This window comes from Muscardinus avellanarius, assembly GCF_963383645.1.
Source record: "Muscardinus avellanarius genome assembly, chromosome: 15".
In the NCBI taxonomy this organism is placed as follows: Eukaryota; Metazoa; Chordata; class Mammalia; order Rodentia; family Gliridae; genus Muscardinus; species Muscardinus avellanarius.
The window spans coordinates 2,061,311-2,081,104 of record NC_137801.1 but is presented as its reverse complement, the minus strand read 5'-3'; the positions used below and the strand labels follow the sequence as shown (position 1 = coordinate 2,081,104).

The following is a 19,794-nucleotide window of genomic DNA, read 5'->3' as shown; positions in this document are numbered from 1 at the left end:
AAAGTACAAAAAATAGGTCTGGGAGCGTGGCCCGGAGGTAGAAGGGCTTCCAGGAACCCCAGTACCACCACACACACACACACACACACACACACACACACACACACACACACACACACAGAAACAAAACTGTGCCTGTATCCAACATATACAGATAGTTTTCTTTTCAACATTCCCTAAACAATAGAGAATAACAACTATTTACAAAGCATTTAATTCCTAACAGGTGTTAAAATATTCTAGAGATGACTTACAGTGGGGGATGTGCCTAAAATGTGGGTGAATGCTGAGTCATTTTATACGAGGGACTTGAGTATCTACACGTCCTGCTATCCTCAGAGGCTCTGGAAGCAATCCCCATGGATACCAAGGGATGCCTGTATTAGATATGGAGTCACTTGACCTGTTCAGGTCGCAGTGGATTCTATTTTTATTTATCTGATGGACCTTAAAGGCAATTAGAATTTGTGTGGGTGCAGAAATATGTAAATGAGGAAATCTGTTTATAGATATTTGTATATTTTTGAAACAAACAGGAAATATTACACAGTAAAGGCTCCTATCTCATTTTATATCCACTACATATAGATAACCACTATCAATAAAACATTTAAATGTGTAATAAAATTATCTGCAAGGAGTTTGTAAACATGAAGTGCTCCATAAATGATTAAAATAGTAAAATGTATCACATAAAAAGTCTTCAGCACTTACTATGATTTCATATACTAAGATGCTTTTCCTGTATCTCAAACTAGATCACTACTATTAAAAAGAAGCAAAAATCTCCCCTCTTAATTATTCATTGTTTTAGTGAGTGTAAATCTTCTAAAAAGCGGCTTCTGAACTAAAGAGTAGAAGTGTTTACATTCCTCTTAGTCTTCCCAATAGAATTTTCCCACAGACGACTGACTATAAAAGACTGACATGGACAACTGCCACTATCGACTAAGTGTGCACTGCTAGGCCGGGCTACGCTCTGATTAAAATCCATTAGTCCACAAGCGACATGAGTCATATCCAGACAGACTTACACCAACCCGAGAGCCAACTTTCTACAGTGAGAATGACCTAAGTCCTTGTGACAGAGTCACACAGGCAGCCTGTGGCAGGCTCTGGCGCCCTGAGCACTTGCCTTCTCAGGACAGCGCAGCAGGCCTGTGGAGACCCAGAGCCTGGAGTGCAGGGCGAGGGCCGGGCTCAGCGGCAGGAAGGTCCCACTGCCGGCAGGACCAAGCCCAGCATCCCAAGTGCCAACCCAGATTCAGATGACTGTCCGGTCTGAGAGCTAGCCAGGCCCAAATAGGGAAACGGACAGCCTGGGGCGGGGGATTGTTATTTTCTTTGTATCAGAAAAGTTGACCGTTTCCAATTTATGCTGCCCAAATAAATTTTTTTCTGATGAGAGAATAAAGATGCCGATTTGGTGACAGTTCAGGTTTACTCTGTGCTTCAAAGGCACTTCCAGCCTAGGAATGTCTCCTCTCACCGGGGTGAACCAAGACCATGCGGCCTCTCCTTGCTGAAGGAGGCTGTTGTCAGAGGCTCAGGGTCTGGGCAGGACATGAGGGCTGCCAGGTCACGGTTCCTGAAGAACTGGAAGGAGGGACCCTGCAAGGCACAGGCAGGGCCACACCCAGAGAGAGGACAGTGAGCCCGAGCGTGACCCAGAAGGGCCAGCCTGCAGGACAGCCACAGCCCCAGGCCGGGAAATAAGTGGAAGTGAATGTCCAGCGGCTGCCAGCTGAGCTCGGCCAGCTCAGGCTCGGCACTGGGAAAGCGTTCCAGGCTTTAGGACTCCTCGGTCTCTCAATCGCAGCTAAGGACCCGCCACCTGTTGGCAAACGTTAATGAAAGCCGGCACACTGTAGGCACCGGTGCAGTTTGCCTTTGCTGCTCACATTGCTTTGAAATGCATCGTACCGATGAACGTGCTCTAGCACATTTACTTCAATTGCTCCAAAGTACTTAACCAAGTCTTTCTTGTTGATTATTACAGCTTTTGATAAAATTTTGGCTAATACAAACAATATGTAACATTCTTGAATGTGACTTTTTACACGCATGTACAAAGGGATTTTTAAAAGTATAGAATTGGAAGTGGGACTGTCGGATCAAAGGTTATATGAAGCATCCCTGTCCTTTATGAGCTCCTGGTAGATTGCTCTGCAAAGCAGTTATGCCCGTTGGCGTCCCCACCAACAAGGCAGGCTGCCTGCCAGCAGCGGGTGCTGCCTGCGGCGGGGGCTGACCAGGACGCTCCTTTTCTGTTTACACTTTGACCCCTCGCGCGATCAGCGCTTCCCCATGTCCATCGGCTGGCTGGTCTCTGCCGCCTCACGCCTTCTTCTGTCTCTTTCTCTTACTAATTTGCAGAGCTCTTTCTAACCCAGATGTAAGCCTCTGCCAGCTCCGTGCCTTCCAAGTGTCCTGCTCCATCTTTTGCTCCTTTTCAGATGCTCTTTCTGGGTTTTTGTTGTGTGCAGCTTTCAGACGTATTAAAAGTGGTCATAGGAACCAATCGTTCCCTTTGAGGTTTAGTTTTTGTCTCTGTGTAAGAAGCACTTCTCTATCCTGAGCCGCTAACAGTCACTTCTCTTTTATGAAATGAGAAACATCCCACTTAAGGGACCCACTTTCCCACGTGCCTCTCCAGTGGAGTCAGTGCCACTGTTATTGATGAGCGCATCCTCCCCTAGTACTGCAATTCTGTACTGACTCTCCGAGTGCACACCTGGCTGCACGCCATCCCCAGCGTGGCCGTGCCCAGGCCTGCTGGGTCCGTTTTGACCGGGTGTTTCCATGTGGGGACCGAGAGCTGGGCCACCCTTGCCTTCCTCTTGTGCTGGGCAGGTGCATGGTCCCTGCCTCAGTTTCCTTTCCCAGCACGTCTCTGCCTGCTGCAGTGTGGCGGATGTTTCCCTGGCTATGCAGAGCAAGCTCTCCGGTGTTGGAGTCGATCTGGCCAGTCCTGCACGGCCCAGGCCTTCTGATTCTGGAGCTTGCCCGGGAGAGGACATGGAGCCAGCAGGCTCAGGGCTCCTGTGAGTGGAGAAATGCCTGGCCCTTGCCCCGTCTCCTTCGTCAGCTCTGAGCAGCCTCTCGAGGGCGGGAGCCAGGCAGGAGCTGTGCCGGGCGGGGGCAGGCGCGGGGCCAGCGCACGGCCTCCTCCCACCACGGCTGTGCTTGCCACCTGTGAGGCCGGGCCCCGCGCGCTGCTGCGCTTGAGGTTGTGCTGCCTATCTTCTCAGCTTGTCTTGCGCTATCTTTAGCGCACTGTTTCCTGCCTTCTCGTTCCCCGACCGGTGGCCTGCCTTCATTTTCGATGTCAGATGTCAGAAACACTCAGGGAAGAAATTATTCTTAAAATTAGAATTTAAAGCATGTGGCATAAAGCTTTAAGTGCCACGGAGGAAATCTTGTGGAAATCTCATAATTACTGTGTATGACAGGTAGAACTCTTGACGATGAAGTCAGTTTGACATGAGAAAAATATCTAGATTTAAATAAATACTACTTTTTTTAAAACTGGGAAATAAGGTATTTGAAAACCTGAACAAGTACATCCATCCTACAACTTCCAAAAGAAAAAATAGTCCAATAAAAATTACTCAAGTAACAAATAGCACATACATAGCTCTTCTCCATCTGAGACTCAAAGGGAATCATTAACTCTACATATGATACCATTAAAGTGATTAAAATGTCCTTCTCCTCAGGCTGTGACATTCATTTCCCCATAAATTACAATCTTGGAACACTCTGACATGACTTGGGAAAATACATTTAGAAGCTCTTTTCTGGCCTTAAGACAATAGGAATTATTTCAGGACATAATTAAAGTCCCAGGGTAAGATAATGGTCCTTTTATAAATACATTTCCCACCTTAAATACGTTTCCCTGTTAGGACTCTTAATAAAACCCCTAATGGCCTCAAGTATTTTCAATGTATTAAAAACACTTGCCGGGCATGGTGGTGCACGCCTGTTATCCCAGCATTTGGGAGGCTGAGACCAGAGGATCGCAGTTCGCAGACAGCCTCAGTTACTTAGGCCCTTTGTAACTCAGTGAGACCCTATTTCAAAATAAAGACTAAAAAATAGGGCTGGGCGCATAGCTTGGAGGTAGAATGTCCCTGGGTTCTATCTCCAGTACCACAAAAAAGAGAGAAAAAGAAAAAGAATAAAAAATAGAGCTGGAGGTGTAGCTCAGAGGTAGAATGCCCGAGTTCCATCCCTAGTACTGAAAAAAATTCAAAACATTGTATATATTTATTAGTACTAAGAATAAAAAAATGTAAAAAGCCTGTAGATCCAAATTAATTATAATTAATATGTATGTCTTTGTGTATGACTTAAATTCATCATTATAAAATGAAGTCATACTTCATATATGGCCTATTACTCATGATGATGTAGTACAACAGTTTTTTCAAGGCCAAATAAAGGGAACGAGAATCACTGTGCAGACTGTGGGAGGTAGGGCAGTGGAGACGGCACAGTCATGGTGAGGGCGTTGGGCTGTGTAGACTGTGGGAGGTAGGGCAGTGGAGATGGCACAGTCATGGTGAGGGCGTCGGGGCCATGCAGATGGCAGGAGGGCGGGGCAATGCATGAGCTCTTTCTCCTTTTCTTTAACCCAGCGTTCTGATTCTACTTCTTTCTCATGAGTAGCTCCTGCCTGGGGACCTCTTCTCTGTCTGCTTGCCCATTTCTCTCTTTGTTGACACAGTGTGGTGTGCCTGTTCAGCCTGGAGAGGCTGAAGCTTCCATACTGTCGCAGTGCCACACGCGTCCTTCGTTCCTGTAACTGGCTTTGCCTGTGCCCAAGCTACCGCACTGCTCCTGGCACCAATGCTGCGCCACCGTTGGGCTCAGGCACCATAAAATCTTCACAGAACCGAGTCACCAGGAGGACGCTGATGAGGTCCAACACATCCCAAATCAGACTGGCACCAAGACCTTAGTGGTTTTCTGTGCAAAACACAGGAGATTAAAGGGAGATAGCAATCAAGACTAAAGAATGAGAATATGAGAAATGAGCTTGCAATAGGAGGGTCTGTTTCTCCTGGCTCTCGCAGGAGGCCAGAGATGGGCTGGCAAGGAGAGGAGAAGGGAGGAAGAGAGAGGAAGAAAGAGAGAAAACTGAGAGGGGGGGGACAGAGAGAAAGAGAGAGGACTAGGAAATGAAAGCCGAGTGTCAAGTCAGGAGGAGGCCCAGGAGGCCAGCGCAAGGGAACAGTGTCTACGCAGACAGCACCACGAGGCCATGTCTGACCCTGGCCGCGTCTGAGAGGCCTCGATGTGTCCACACTTGGGTTGTGCCCCACACGGGGCCGCTCTGGGCGGCCCCACCACTGCGGCAGGCAGGCAGGCTGAGGCTCCTGAACTAAAAAGGCTTCTTGTAGAGAACATCAGTCACACAACTCACGCTGTTGGAAGGATGTTGCATTTAAGAGAACCAGTAAATTAAGAAGAATAATTACACAGCTGTGCTAAATGTTAAAGATCAAGAAATCTCTCTTCCCCCCGAGTTTTGGTTCAGGACTTTACCTCGGAAACACTGGTAGTTTCTGGAGGAAGGAGGATATGTAACTTTGAATAAGAATATAACTAGAACTATTTTATTCTGAGTTTTGCCAGAAGGTCTTTGTGCAACTAAGTGATTTACATTTCTATTGCAACACAAAAGATGGTCACCTCTAAGTTGAGGCTGAATCGTGGGCTTCTCCAAAATAAACTAAGAACTCTTCTTTTTCTTTTTCAGTTTTTAATTCATAGTCTTCATTTCTGATTTAAATGGGCTACAGAATAAATTCCCAGTAAGTATCTAAACCTTCAACTATTATCTCCCGAGAAACCCAAACTTGTTTAAAATAGGTGAAACCTAAAGCCAATTATTGAAGAATTAGTTACAACTGAGATGAACAAGGGGGGGAACTCTTAAAAACAGAAGGAAAGTGGAGCAGGAAACTCCACTCTCCTGTCTCAAGATTGAAAGTCAACGCATATCTTTCAGTTTGTTGGTCCAAACCGAGAAGAGCTACTTTGGGCAACGTACCATGGACATAGTTAGGGCGAGGGCTGCCGTTCAAAGCCAGGGTTTGGGGCAGCTGGCTGGAATTTGGCACCTAGGCAAGCACGGGAGTTTTCCAGGCCCCTGAGGGTGTGCCCCTGAGCACGCTCAGGCTCAGCATGGGCCTCTGCGTCCACACCTGGGCCACCTGGACGAGCAATCCTAGAGTGCGCGAGCAAGCATGATTCAGAAAAGGAACCAGTGTCTGGATGTGGCTATCACTTGGGAGTATTTACTTACCAGAAGGCTAATTCAGGATTACTAAATGAAACAAGCATGATAAACTTCCCAGTATTTTTTCCTTGATAATCTAAGAAAGCAACCCAACACTGTTGAAGCTCTCTTAGATTATGGATTCATTGGAAACAAACCAATTTGCCCAGTAGTGGTGATCTAGTATTGATGGGTTACAAAAACCTATTTATAAACTTTAAGGTGAAATTAAAAATGAGAATTCAGTCATTCTATAAAGAAACTTTCAATAGCAACGAGAGAAAATGAAGCATAGTTTAAAAAGAACATAAAATCAATTGTATTGATTACATGTGATGAACCACATTTGGTCCAAGTAGATGCTGCTTTAAGTCATTTGACCATTTAAAATAACGGCTTTCTAACTTGCTGACTTTAAAAAACTATTATTGTGCGAATACGATTTTTTTTGCTACCCAGGACAGGCCTCTAACCCACCAAAATTTTATTTATGTGGAAATGCATCTGGTAATATATTCAAAGTAAGTAACTTCTATGAGGAAAGGCAGGACTTATCCACAAGAAGGCTGGGATTCAGTGTGTTGTCACTCACAATGAGCTGCTTCAGCCCCACAAAGGACTGCTCCACGGAGCTGGCTGTGAGGACCTGTCTCTTTGCTGCGGCTTTCTCACCCAGGAAGCGAAGCATCAAGTCCTTGACTGCGTCTCCCTGGAAAGGAGGTAGGAGAAACATGTCAAGACAGTAAGATGTTAAACCTCGCTAGCCGGAGCCCAGAGCCACCGAGACGTGCTTACTCCATGGGCTCGCGGGGTAACGACGGTGGATCTAGTATAGGAAACCTCGATTCCCCGGAAGCCAAATCACACAGCGTTGATGTCATCTTAGAACTGTGTGTGTGTGTGCTCTTGCTCTGCGTTCTTGGTACTGGGGATGGAACCCAGGGGCACTCTACCTCTGAGTGACACCCCCAGGCTCATTCTTTTATTCTTTATTTTGAAATAGGGTCTCTCTGAGTTGCAAAGAGCCTAAGTAGCTGAGGCTGGCTGGGAACCTGTGATCCTCCTGTCTCAGCCTCCTGAATACTGGGATGGGAGGCAGGCGTCACCACACCTGGCTGCACTGCATCTTTGAGGAGGAAATGTTATTTCAGCCCCACCAGGCTCACAAGAGGTGAAACCTGACTCTTCAGTTACACATAATGGAAATGGGATAAATAATGCTAAAAGTGGAATCTGGCCAGGTACCTGGCATCTGCCCGTAATCCCAGGACTTAGGAGGCTGAGGCAGGAAGACCACAGGTTTGAGGCCAGCCTTAGTGACTTAGTAAGATTTTGTTTCAAAGTAAAAAAGGTTGGGGGTCTAGCTCAGAGGTAGAATGGCCACAGGTTCAATCCCCAGATCCCAAAAGAAAGGAAGTGGAGGTGGAACATGCTATTTACTTTGAAGGGAGCCACAGAAGGAAAAAGGGGAGGAGGAAGAGGCGCCTCTGGGCTCTATGGGAGAAGCGTGCCCAGGGCCTGGAGTGACCCAGGAGAAGTTCGAGAAGCAAGAAGGCCGGGCGGGGAGTGTTCACAAGCCAGGGGGGCTCCTCGCAGCTACAGGATGGGGCGTGTCAAAGCAGAAGCCACCACGTCAAATGCTCCTGGGCAAGCAGCTGTCGCCCAGTACCGAGAGCTGTGAGGTGGGGGGGGCTCACTGCTGGTGGTTAGGGAGCTGCACAGGCTACCTGCTGGGCACAATGCCCCGGGCGGCACAGCAAGGCCGTTCACTGGGGCCCATGGGAGGAGAACCAGGCTGCTGAGGTCAGGACAGCAGGACCAAGCCCTGGACCATCCCCTCCCTCCTGGAGGTGCGGATGCCTCGTAGCAGGAGCAGCAGCTTTGAGGCTGAAATGCCCAAACAGGCCCGGCCCAGCCAGCTGACATCCCAGTGATACCAGCGTATCCTCGCAGCTGCCCACAGGAACCAGAGGGTCAGGGCGCGAAGGCCGAGGCCTCGCAGGAGAGATCAGATAAACCTGGCGGGCGGGTGCGAGTCCAGGTCTCTCCAGCTCAGCCGGAGCCGGCTGCAGCCACAGGAGAGCTGACATGATGCTGCGGGACACGGGCTCGTGGTGGCCACTCGTGGTGGCAGGCCAGGGGGGAGAGAAAGCCAGGAGAGGCGCGCCGCATGGCATTCGCCACGCTCAGGCCCTTCCTACTGCTCCCCACTTGTTGGAAAAAAGTGGAGGAGTAGGTCTATTTATAATCAGGCTATTTCGATCTTTTGCTATCTTTCAAAATGGTGACACTTCAAAAGGAACGGAAAAGAAAAGGAAAAGCAGCAGTTGGACCCTGTGAGCGAGCGATGCGGCGTGCCGCGGAGACGCTCCCACCCGTCAGAGGCAGCCCCAGCCCGGCAGCAGGGCGCCGGCTCCGGGCCTCGGCTGCATCTGCCCTTGGGTGCTGAGTCCGCTGTTCACGGAGGCCAAGCCACGCAGCCTCCTACACTGGGGCAAAGACCTAGAAGCAGTGATTTAAAATGTGTGTTTCTGAAGAGCAAGGTGAAATACTTCTGATGGCAGAGCCACAGAAGCAGCTGCGTGACAGAGGAGGGATAACGAAGGGGCAGATGGAAAGGGCGCAGTCGTGATAGAGGAGGGATAGCGAAGGGCAGATGTAAAGGGCGCAGTCATACAGGTCCCCGAAGCTCTGCAAAGGCGCAACCAGCACTGGAAAGGTGTGCTGGGGCCACCGCGGCACGAGCCAGGCGGGCAGGCCGGGCCTCGGTGCTGAGGGAGGCCAACCTAACCCCCCTCCAGGATGTTCTTCATCCATGTGGCCACGCTGCAAAAGCCTCTGGGCCTTACAATTCTCTGCTAGTCGACATTTTGGTCACCACAGGAAGGTCCTGGGTAGAAGTGTGTGGATGACAGCCCGTCTTGCTTGAGAAAGTTCAAGACAGGATGGATTCCATCCTGTGTGTCACTGATGTGAGGGCCACTAAGGCCCAGGAAATGGAAAGTCCTGCTCAGAATGAAGACAAATGACATGTGCTGTTTTCTCCTACTTAAAAAATATATATATGTGGAGGGAAAAATGGGAACCTCTGTAAATGTCCTGCCCACAGTGACGGGGACTGGAACCGGCTGTGCGGCGAGGCTGGGTCTGGAGCAGGTGAGGCCGGGCCCGGAGCCCAGTGCGGGGCAAGAGGCCGGGTCTGGAGCCAGCAAGGCCAGGCCCAGAGCCTGTTGCACAGCAGGCCTGGAACTGGGCCCTGCTCCACAGCAAAGGGCCAGCGGGTTTCTTCAGCTCTGTGGCCAGGAAGCAGTAGAAGCCGCCTCTGCCTCACCTCATCTCTCAGCAGATTTCCAGATCCAAGTGACCTCTATTTAAAAAAAATTGGTTTTGAGTGGATCATCCTGTCAAAGTTATTCACCTTCTGGCTTTCAGGTTTTCAGTAAGTGGGAAGAGTGTAGAGAAATAGAAGCTCTAATACATTGTTGATGGGACTGCAAGTTGGTGCAACCACTTTGGAGAACAGTATAGAAGATCCTCAGAAGAAGGAAAATGAACTTACCATATGACCCAGCAAGACCACCTCTGAGTATCTACCAAAAAGAATGAAAACCAAAATACCAAACTAATGCATGAACAACCATGGTCATAGCTGCACAGTTCACCATTGTCAAACTGTGGAAACAGCCAAGATGTCCTTCAATGGATGAGTGGACTTCAAAACTATGGGATATTTACACAATGGAATTTTGCCCAGCCATAATGGAAAACAAAATTATGGCATTTACAGTGAAATGTCACAAAAAACCCACAATAAATCAAATGCTTTTCTTAGCCGGGCATGGTGGCACACGCTTGTAATCCCCGTTCTTGGGAGGTGGAGACAGGAGGACCGCGCAGGTTCGAAACCAGCCTTGCTGGTTTAAGAGACCCTGTTTCCAAAAATAAAAATATAAAATAGGTCTGGGAGTGTTGTCCAGATGTAAAAGGGTTCCATCCCCAGTACCACCCCCCCCAAAAAAAAAGCTTTTCTTAATGTGCAAAATATTAGGGAGAAATGGGTAACAGGAGGAACTCTACATGAAGATGGAAGAAGGGACCCTATAGAGAAGCAATGAAGGTGACATATCTGAGGGGATAAGAGGGAGGATAAGGGAAACTCTTTAAAGCACATGATGTACTTAAATATATCAAAGTCAATTAGGAAGCCAACCATGGGTAGGAGGGAGTGGGAGGGAAGGGGTTAGAGATTGGATAGGGCTGATTGGGTGATGTGTGCATGTATATCTCCACAAGTTGTCTTTATCCCATTGAAATGCATGACTCCAATGGACCAATTTATAAAAAGAATATTTCTGCCCTTCAAAAAACACCATAAAAATGCAAAAGCAAGGCATGGAAAAGCAGATTTAAACTCTGATAAAATAGTACTACATATCCACTAAGATTGGTAAAGTGAAAAAAGAAATGCTGGGTCTACCTACAAAGTTTACCAACCAAACTCTTACATGTTAAGGAAGATGTAAAATGCTGTGTCCATTTGTAGAACCAGTTCAGCTATTAATCAGATAGTTCAATATACATTTACCATAAAATATAGCAATTGTACTATTGGGTTTTTATCCAAGACAAATAAAAACATATATCTTTATAAATGATTGTATACAAATGTGCATTCCTAACATTCTTATTTTACTGAATTATTAGTGAGAGGAGTGTATGAGTGTATGACACACCTCCATACTGAGAGACTATATACAAAATCAGCGCTCTATAATGAGTTTCACATACATAGTCCTTTGTGTCTTAGTCTGAAAACCTACCAACAATTTGCTAGAAAATGGGTTTGGAATTTCCTGACAGGCTGGATAATGTCTGCAGAGGCAGCCACACAATTACCAGCAACGGTTCAAAGATGCCATCAGTTACAGTTACACAGAGACCTTCATCGCTGGAGAGACTCATGGTAGGACATTCATTAGTCACGTACTAGTCTTTGGTCGTACCTCCTTCCAGAGGTAGGACTCAGCGTGGCCTGGGCATGCTGTCGCATGCTGTCGCCTAACTCGTGGCACTATCTGCAGCCTTCCTGGAGCTGGCGTGGCCTACTGGTCGAGCTTTGGAGGAAGGCACAAGGAGACGTGAGTGGACCTTGCCTGAGCTCCAGGCGAGGCATCTCAGAAGGAACCTGTGCCCCACCCTTCAACCCGACGGAGAGGGGACAGGACAGGTGGAGGAGCTTCCTGGCCTTTGTCAAGGAGGCAGAGCCACACTGCAGCCCTGACCCCACACTGCTGACCCTTCCCCCATGGGGCACAAACTCTGGTCCTGGTATAGCCACTGACCTTAGCTTTCTATGTTAGTGCGGCTTAGCCTACGCCCCAGCTGATGGACTCATCAAAGCCTTTCACTTGACAGGTAAGAAATCAAGCCACAGATGTTCAAGGAATTCCTCTAGGTTACTCGGGCCATGGGTGCAGCAAGCATGCAAGACCAAGTCTTCCAATTCAAGGGTCTTTCTATAGTCACATACTGAGCAGGGCCATGTCTATGTTCGTATCTGCCTCCCTACCATCCCTGGGAAACCATCGCTGTACTTTCTGCTATGATTTCAACATTTTTTTAGATTCTACATATAAATAAGATTATGTGGTCTTTATCTTACTCTGCCTGGGTTATTTTTCTTAACAATGTGTGCTCCAAGTTCATCCATGTTCTCACAAATGGTAAGATTTCCTTCTTTTTAAAGACCGAACGACAGTCCATCGCGTGTCTGCTCCATTTTCTTTATCCCCACCCAGAGATGGACTTAGACTGACTCTGTAACTTGGCCGTCATGCACACTACTGCAGTCAACAGGAGTGCCCGCCTCCTTCCTTTTCTTTCCTTTCTTCCTTTCTGTGCTGTATATTCAGTCGGCATTGAACCCAGGGGCATTCTTCCTCTGACCTACAATCCTATTTTTTTTATTTTGAAAAAGAGTCTCAATAAGTTGCTGAGGGTCTTACTAAGATGCTGAGGTTGACCTCACATCTGTGATCTTCCTGTCTCAGCCTCCCAAGTATGGGGATTACAGGTGTGAGCCACCATGTCCAACTGCAGGTATTTCTTTGAGATACTGACTTTTTTTAAACTGGTGCATTGATACATTACCTAGAGGTAAAGAGTGACAGGAATATGCACAACTCATGAAGTATTTCCCTCCGGGTCCCACCCGCTCCTCCAAGTCTGCACATATCTTTGAGTTTGCTATTGGTAGCTTACCATATGTGCAGAGCCTTATTTCAACGGTTGCCTTTCCTCTGTCTCTACCCCATTCCCTCCCTAAACGCCCTCCGTGCCTCCACTGGAGTCTCTGCTTGTCCACCTGAGGTCACCCTGTTTCCTACCAATCCCATTGTTGGGAGTAGACTGGCTACTCTCACTCAGCCAAGAGGACATAAAACCAACACTCCGACATACAGGCACTAGTGGAAATTTCCTCACAGGGCCTCAAAAGCTCAGGAAATTAAAATGAGAACAAATGGGAATTTATTTAAATTAAAAAGCTTCTGTACAGCAAAGAATACCATCAAGAGCCTAAAGTGAAAGCCTACAGAATGGGCGAAGATATTTGCCAGCTAAACCTCTGATAGAGGAAAAATACCTATTATATACAAAGAGCTTAAAAAACTTCCCACTAAAAAACAAATAATAAAAAGTGGGCACTGAACTGAACAGATACTTCTCAAAAGAAATAAAAATGGCCAATGAATATATTCAAAATGCTCAATATGATTGGCAATCGAGGAAATAAAAATCAAAACTACACTGAGATTCCATCTAACTCCAGTTAGAATGGCAATCATTAAGAACACAAACAGCGGGGTGAGGTGGAGCACGCTTGTAATCCCAATACCTGGGTGGCTGAGAAAGGAGGATCCAGAGGATCTGGGTTCGCGGCCAGCCTCAGCTACATAGTGAGGCCCTCCACAACTAAGTGAGACCCTGTTTCAAAATAAAGAATAAAAAATCAGACTGGGGGTGTAGCTTGGAGGTAGAGTGACCCTGGGTCCAATCCCCAGCAACACACACACACACACACACAAAATAAATAAATAAATAAATAAATGCTGGTGGGGAAATAGGAACTCTTACACACTGTTAGTGGGACTACAAATTAGTACAGCCACTATGGAGATCAGTATAGAGGGTTCTCAGAAGATTCGATGGAAGCACCATATGACCCAGTGATACCTCTCCTAGGTGTATTTCTAGAAACTGAAGTCAGAATATTATAGCAGTACATGTATATCCATGTTTATAGCAGCACAACTCACAACAGCCAAATTATGGAGCCAGCCTAGGTGTCCATCAGCAGATGACTGGATCACAAGATTGTGGTATATTCACACAATGGAATTTTACTCAGCCACAAATAAGAACACAATTATGGAACACAATTATGTAATTTGCAAGAAAATGAGTGGAACTTGAAGTACTGATTTCAATTTCTTTGAAAACATACAAAAAGATGGGATTGTTGGATTATATGACCATCCCATTTTAACTCTTAGTGTCTTCCACAATGGCTTACTAGTTTACATCACTACTAACAGCCTTATCTTTGGTCTTTTTGATAGCAGCCATCCTAGCAGGCATAAGGTTTTGATTTGCATTTCTCTGATTAGTGGTGATTTCTAGTTCTTTAGTTCAAACACAATTTAGGAAAGAAACAGAGTTAGTAATTTATGCAGTAGACAGGAAGAGGCCGCTTCCCCGGGCCTGGCTGGTAGGGCTGGGCTCAGTGAGCTCAGGCCCGCCGCACCCTTCATATACAGATGCCAGGCGCTCGGTCTCTTGCTGTGAATGCACGGATCATTCTGGTCTCAGGGTCTTCTTCATGCAAAGAGACCTGGACCCAACTGGAGACCCCTGACTCCTTAGGGTGCAGGTGCTCTCCACGCCTGCGAACCTCTGGGCTCATTTTTGGGCTGCCGAGGACAGAGCAGCAGTGCCGTCTCTGGCTTCTGGAGGTTCTGGGGGTTTCTGATGTGAGAACCCTGGGTGGCCTAAGCAAGGGTTTAATATAGACTTCGTGGGCATTCTTGATGGGAGCCCTGTCAAATCCAAACTTTAAGAAGGCTGAGGGGCAGGAGGGAAGGAGGGAGCAGGATAAGAAAGGGGTAGAGGAAATACCCAACCTCAAGGCCTGCCTGTGAAGCTTCTCCACCCACCAGCTGACCAAGTCCTCACTACAAAGGCCTAAAACATGGAGCTAAATCCCATTACCTTCGCTACAAAAATTTGGCTGTTTTTATTTTTACTCTCCTCTCTGTCTCTTTTCTGAATAAGTTTCCTACAAACAATTCTCCAACTCTCACTCCTTACTTGTTCTTAAAATTTCTTCAAGAAAAACAAATGCCATCTACGACTATAATGAGCTGCAAAGGCACATGTTCTTTGTATGGTGCTACTGTACTTGAAATTTTACAAGTTTACTTTTAAAGGCTCTAATTTAACAAGATTGTTATAAAAGTCACTTAATAAAGAAGCATTTAAAAATAATTTTATCCTCTAAGGATGGAACTTTCAATTAGATACTAGTAGATGAGCAATCTGAAAAAAATTTCTAATACAAGTGTTTTAGAAAGCTAATTTAAAGCTAACAATATTTTAACCGTAACAGCGTGAGAGGAAAACTCAGTAGATTAACTGAACAAATGGCCGGCTGACATCTTAAAAATTTGGTGTGCACAGAAAGTCACAGAAAGACATTCTGTGTTAAGCCGATCAAGTCCTCAGCAAGGAAACCCAGCATTCCACTCAAGGCAACTGTTATTAATCTTTTTTTCCACCCCAAGAATAAGAGTTTCTCCAAAGGATAATGTTCAATTGAAGAGACACTAAGTGAAAAGCTCATACACTTGTTATTTGTACAAGTCAAAGGTGTTTTTAGGACTATTTTTGTTCAAATTCTACTCACCAAGAAGTTTCCAAAAATAAATGCTGTGAATTGCAAAGGGTTTGGAATATACTATTTAGGACCTGAAGGAGGCGAGAAACATATACACACGCTCCTGGTTGGTCCTGGCTACCTTTACATGGTGGGTCTCCACAGATCCTGGCTGATGGGTGGAACCACCCGCCACTCAGGGCAGCGCGGCCTTGGAAGGGGAGGTGAGCGCCGGAGCGTCATTAAGGCAGACCCACAGAGCCCCTTCCTTGTGGGCAGACTCCAGCTTGACCTCAGCTAGGCTGTTGCCATGGTTGTTCCTCAACTCAGGAAGGACCTACGTTTGGGGCACGTGATGCTCCGCTGTACGGTACTTCCCAGCCGCTGAAGGACAGACAGCATTCTTGGACTCACCGACTACAAACAGGTCATTGTGAGGAGGAGAAAAATCAAATGTATTTTACCAGTCTCCTAATAAATGGGCTTTTAAGATGATTTTAGGTTCTTTGCAATGATAAGCTGCACTCTGATAAACATCCTAACAACTGGATATTTGTATACAGTATGACTTTTTCCTTACCATATATTCCTCAGAGTGGCATTTCTGGGCCAAAGAATATGCACATTTTGATGCATTCTGAAACTTAAAGATGTTTAACAAGTCCTGGTCCCATTAGGGCTGCCCCAGAAAGGCTGTTTCCCACACTCCAATAATGAATGATGATAAAACATCTAATCAGATGGAAAACAGACTATGGCGACTGTCTCTGATCACCCATGAGATTGAACATCTTTATATTATTATTTTGTGACATTATTTCTGGGGCCATCCATATTTTCTTACAGAATCTTGCCATAGTTTAGACTTAGTTTAAGTATATCCCCTCAGTGACCTGGTGCTAAAGAGACTAGCTGGCTAGGGGCAGGATGCTTCGCACGGAGACAGTAAGAAAGAGGCCCAAAGAGTATTTCAGAAATCTTTCAGGTTGTCCATTATGGGCGCAGGGGCCCACCAGGGGACCAAACCTGGGGTTCTAGATGTTCAGGGCCACCTAGGGGTTGTGTTCCCTGCCCTGGACCCTGGTCCCAGCGGGCGCAGGTCCAACTCATGTGGCAGGTTGGCACACCTGTGTGGTGCCAGTAGTGCAGGTGTGCAGGTGTGAGCTCTGAGGTCACGGTGACTTCCTCCAAGATTTCAAGAGAAAGTCTGGGAACCAGGTGGTGGGCCACCACAGTGGCAGAGGCGGTGCATGGACTCTCCACTGGGAGACTGTCTCAAGAAGCCATGGGGATGACCTATGGGAGGTCATCAGGTCCTTCGGGGTGCAGCCCTGGGTAGTTCCTGTGGGGTGCCTATAAAGAGCAAGACCGCCCCTGTCTTGCCCTGTGATCTCTGCTTCCCTCAGGTGCCCTGCATGATGTGATGTGGCCCGGGGAGCCCCGGAGCCAATGCCATGCCGCTTGGGCTTTCAGTCTCTCCACCTCTAAAGTCATGTGCTAGTCAGCTTTCGGTTGCTGTGACCAAAATACCTGAACATCTTAAAGGAGGGAAGGTTTATATGGGCTCACAGTTTCGGAAATTTCAGCCCATGCTCAGCTGCCTCCGAGGCAGACAGAGTAGAAGAGTGTGGCAGAAGAAAACTGCTGAGCTCCTGGCAGCTGGGAGGAGGAGGAAGCTTGAGAAGGGAGAAAGAAGAGGGAGAGGGGGCCAGGGACAAGGGACAGTTCCCAAGGGCATGCCTTCACCTGTTTCACCTGCCGGAAGTTTTCACCACCTCCCAGAAGCGTTCACATGGATCAATCACTGATGAACTTAGAGAACCAATGACTCAATTTCTTCCTAACAGTCCTACCTCTGGATTGCCACACTGGGGACCAAGTCTTCAAAATAGATGAAACTGTGGGGGACATTTCAGATCCAAACCACCATTTTTCTAATAAACCATTTTTCTAATAAAGTATCTAGCCTCAGGCATTTTGTTATAGTAACAGAAAAGAGACCAATACAAATCTATAAAAGACTATATCAAACCTGTTATCTGTATTACACTTATATTTTTCTATCTTAATAAGAAGAAATGGATTTATTATCTACTGGAAATTAGTTGATCACACAAAGTATAGAGCTACTTCAGAGTTTTATAATTATTTGTTAATATTTATTTCTACTACTCTGAGTGGTTGGTATCTTAAATACATTAGAACATTCAGAAAACCAACAGAGTTCCTGATTAACTAGAGACCAAATAACACTGACTCTCACAACCAGATTCTTAGGAATGGCTTAAGAATAAGGATTTCTTTCCATCCTTTGAATGGTATTATGTATATTTTATAGAGACATGAGAAGAGACGAGGTGGGGACACAGAAACATTCCCCACTTTACCTGAATGTTGTCGAACTTGAGGCCTGGCATGGTGAGGTTCTCCTTGTCGATGAACACAGTGCTGTACTGCTGGGTCGCTACTGAGATCAGGACATCTCTGGTTGCCTGGCTGGGAAGCCAAGCATCGTTTCTCCGGTCCATCTCACTCATGCTCAGGGCTGTGGCAAAAGGGTCGTCGCTCCCAGCAAAGACAGTCTGTATCTGTGAAAATGGTTTTGGAGATTCAGGGATTTCCAGAGAAGCTGTAGAAACGCCAGATTCTGATCTTTCCAACCCTGCAGAGTAAGATGGTTCAGTAGAATCAGGAGACTTTTCTCCCACAGAGGCAGCGAGGGAAGACAGCTTTTCTGGAGCTGAAGAGGCTGCGTTGGGGTTGCTGACAGAAATGAAAGTGGAGGTGGTGAAGGAGTCAAAGAAGTCAGAGGCCAAGGAATTCGTGTTGATGGTATCACCAAAAAATGTGCTCAGGCTGGGACTGGGCTGGACCACCTGAGGAGGGGTCTTGGCTGATGTCTCGCTCGCGCTGCTGAAACTTGGAGATTTGACCATCTGCGACTCGAAGCCATCGTGCAGAAACAAGTGTGGCTGCGAGGGAGCTGGATTCCCCTGGCTGAAGATGGTGCACACGGGCACAGGCTCCTCTTTGGAAGAGGGCTGACTAGAAGACATTTCTGAAACCTGCTCTTCTGGGCCAGCCTTTTCATCCCCGGGCACCAGGTCCTCTGCACCGGAGTTCTCAACAGTGGCTGTGCCTTTCACGTCTTCCCGGGCTGAGTCTTCTCTATAAGACGCTCTGCTATCAGAGGTCATGTCTGAAATGTCTCGGGGTGTATCATCTCCATCAGTTCCACTGTCGTTGCTCAGAATGTCCATTTCTTCTTTATCTGTGATAGTCTCAAGTCTGTGATCAGTGGGGCCTCCTCCGGGCTCCACGACATCCTGCAAACAGCCAAGGTCGCCCACATCATCTTCGCTGTTGTTAGGAGAGTCAGAAATGAGGACGCTCTCCATCATGTGCTCGTTAAGCTTATCGACGAAGTTGTTGGAATCCTCTGATATGGTTTCATTCCCTTCAGAGGCGAACTCATCTCCACCCAGGTCAATGGTTTCCTCGTGATACAGAAGCTGCCCCTGATCCTCCCGAGGCACCTGCTGTGTGATGCTCGCAGCTCCCACCTGGGCCCGAGGAGACTCCTCCTGCAGGCTCTGGTCACCGCCCGTGTTCTCCATATTGCCTGAAATAAAGGCAGTCACAAATCAACCTCACCAGCTGTCTAGATGAGGTATCATCAAACCATTTTTATCTTGTTTTTTAATTGAAGGAATATTTGTTTAATTATGTAATTATTGTTTATTATTTAGTTTATTTATTTAAATGAGAGTTTTAGAAAACTCTCTTCCTCTAGGTTTTTCTTTTATCTATTTCAATGGGGGTAAAAATAAGCATACCATAAAATTTGCCCTCTTAATCACTTTTAAGTGTATAGTGTTCAGTAGTGTTAAGTACATCCACGGTGTCGTACAACCAATCTCAGGATCGTTTTCATCTTCCCAAACTAAAATTCTGTAAAGATTTAAAAAGTCCCCTTAACTATCCCTAGGCATCCACTGCAATTTCACCCCTTTGAATCTGACTAGGTGCCTCCTACAAGGAGAATAATAGAGTTGTCTTTTTGTAATTGGTATGTTTCACTTAGCATTACGTCCTCAAGATTTCTTCCTACTGTAAGTTGCATATGTCAGAACCTCCTTTCTTTTTATGGATGCATGCTGGTCCACTGCAGGTTCTGGCACAGCATGCCCATTTACCTGTCAATGGACACTGCGTTGTTTATAGCTAGCTATTGTGAATACTGCTATCATGACCACGGCCATGTTAACATCTCTTCAAGATGCCGCTTTCAGTTCTTTTGGGTAGCGCCTCAGAAGTGGGATGGCTGTCATCTGGTAATTCTGTTACTTTCTTTGAGGAATTACACAACTTTTTCATAATCACACACAAGCACTTCAGTTTCTCCATATTCTCACTGACATTGTTATTTCTTGTTTTTACTTAACTATTGTACTATACAAAAAGTAAGCAAAACTGTTTACAGTAGCCATTCGAATACGTGTGAGGCTTTCAGATTCCAAATACTGGCTATTTTTTTTAAGACTCAGTTGAGGTCGCCTCTCTTCCTCGAAGC

The 19,794-nt window shown here is 46.5% G+C and overlaps 1 protein-coding gene across 1 annotated transcript in view; it reads right to left on the bottom strand.

The window, feature by feature from the left end:
- The window catches only part of TRAPPC12 (trafficking protein particle complex subunit 12), a gene marked incomplete at both ends in the record, with an annotated part of 65,818 nt that extends 46,980 nt beyond the window's left edge, over positions 1-18,838 (bottom strand). The window contains 2 exons of the mRNA XM_080711028.1: positions 6,882-6,998; positions 17,609-18,838. Coding sequence (XP_080567154.1) covers positions 6,882-6,998; positions 17,609-18,838 — 1,347 coding nt within the window. The remainder of the gene's footprint in view (positions 1-6,881; positions 6,999-17,608) is intronic.
- Positions 18,839-19,794: the final 956 nt, after the last annotated feature.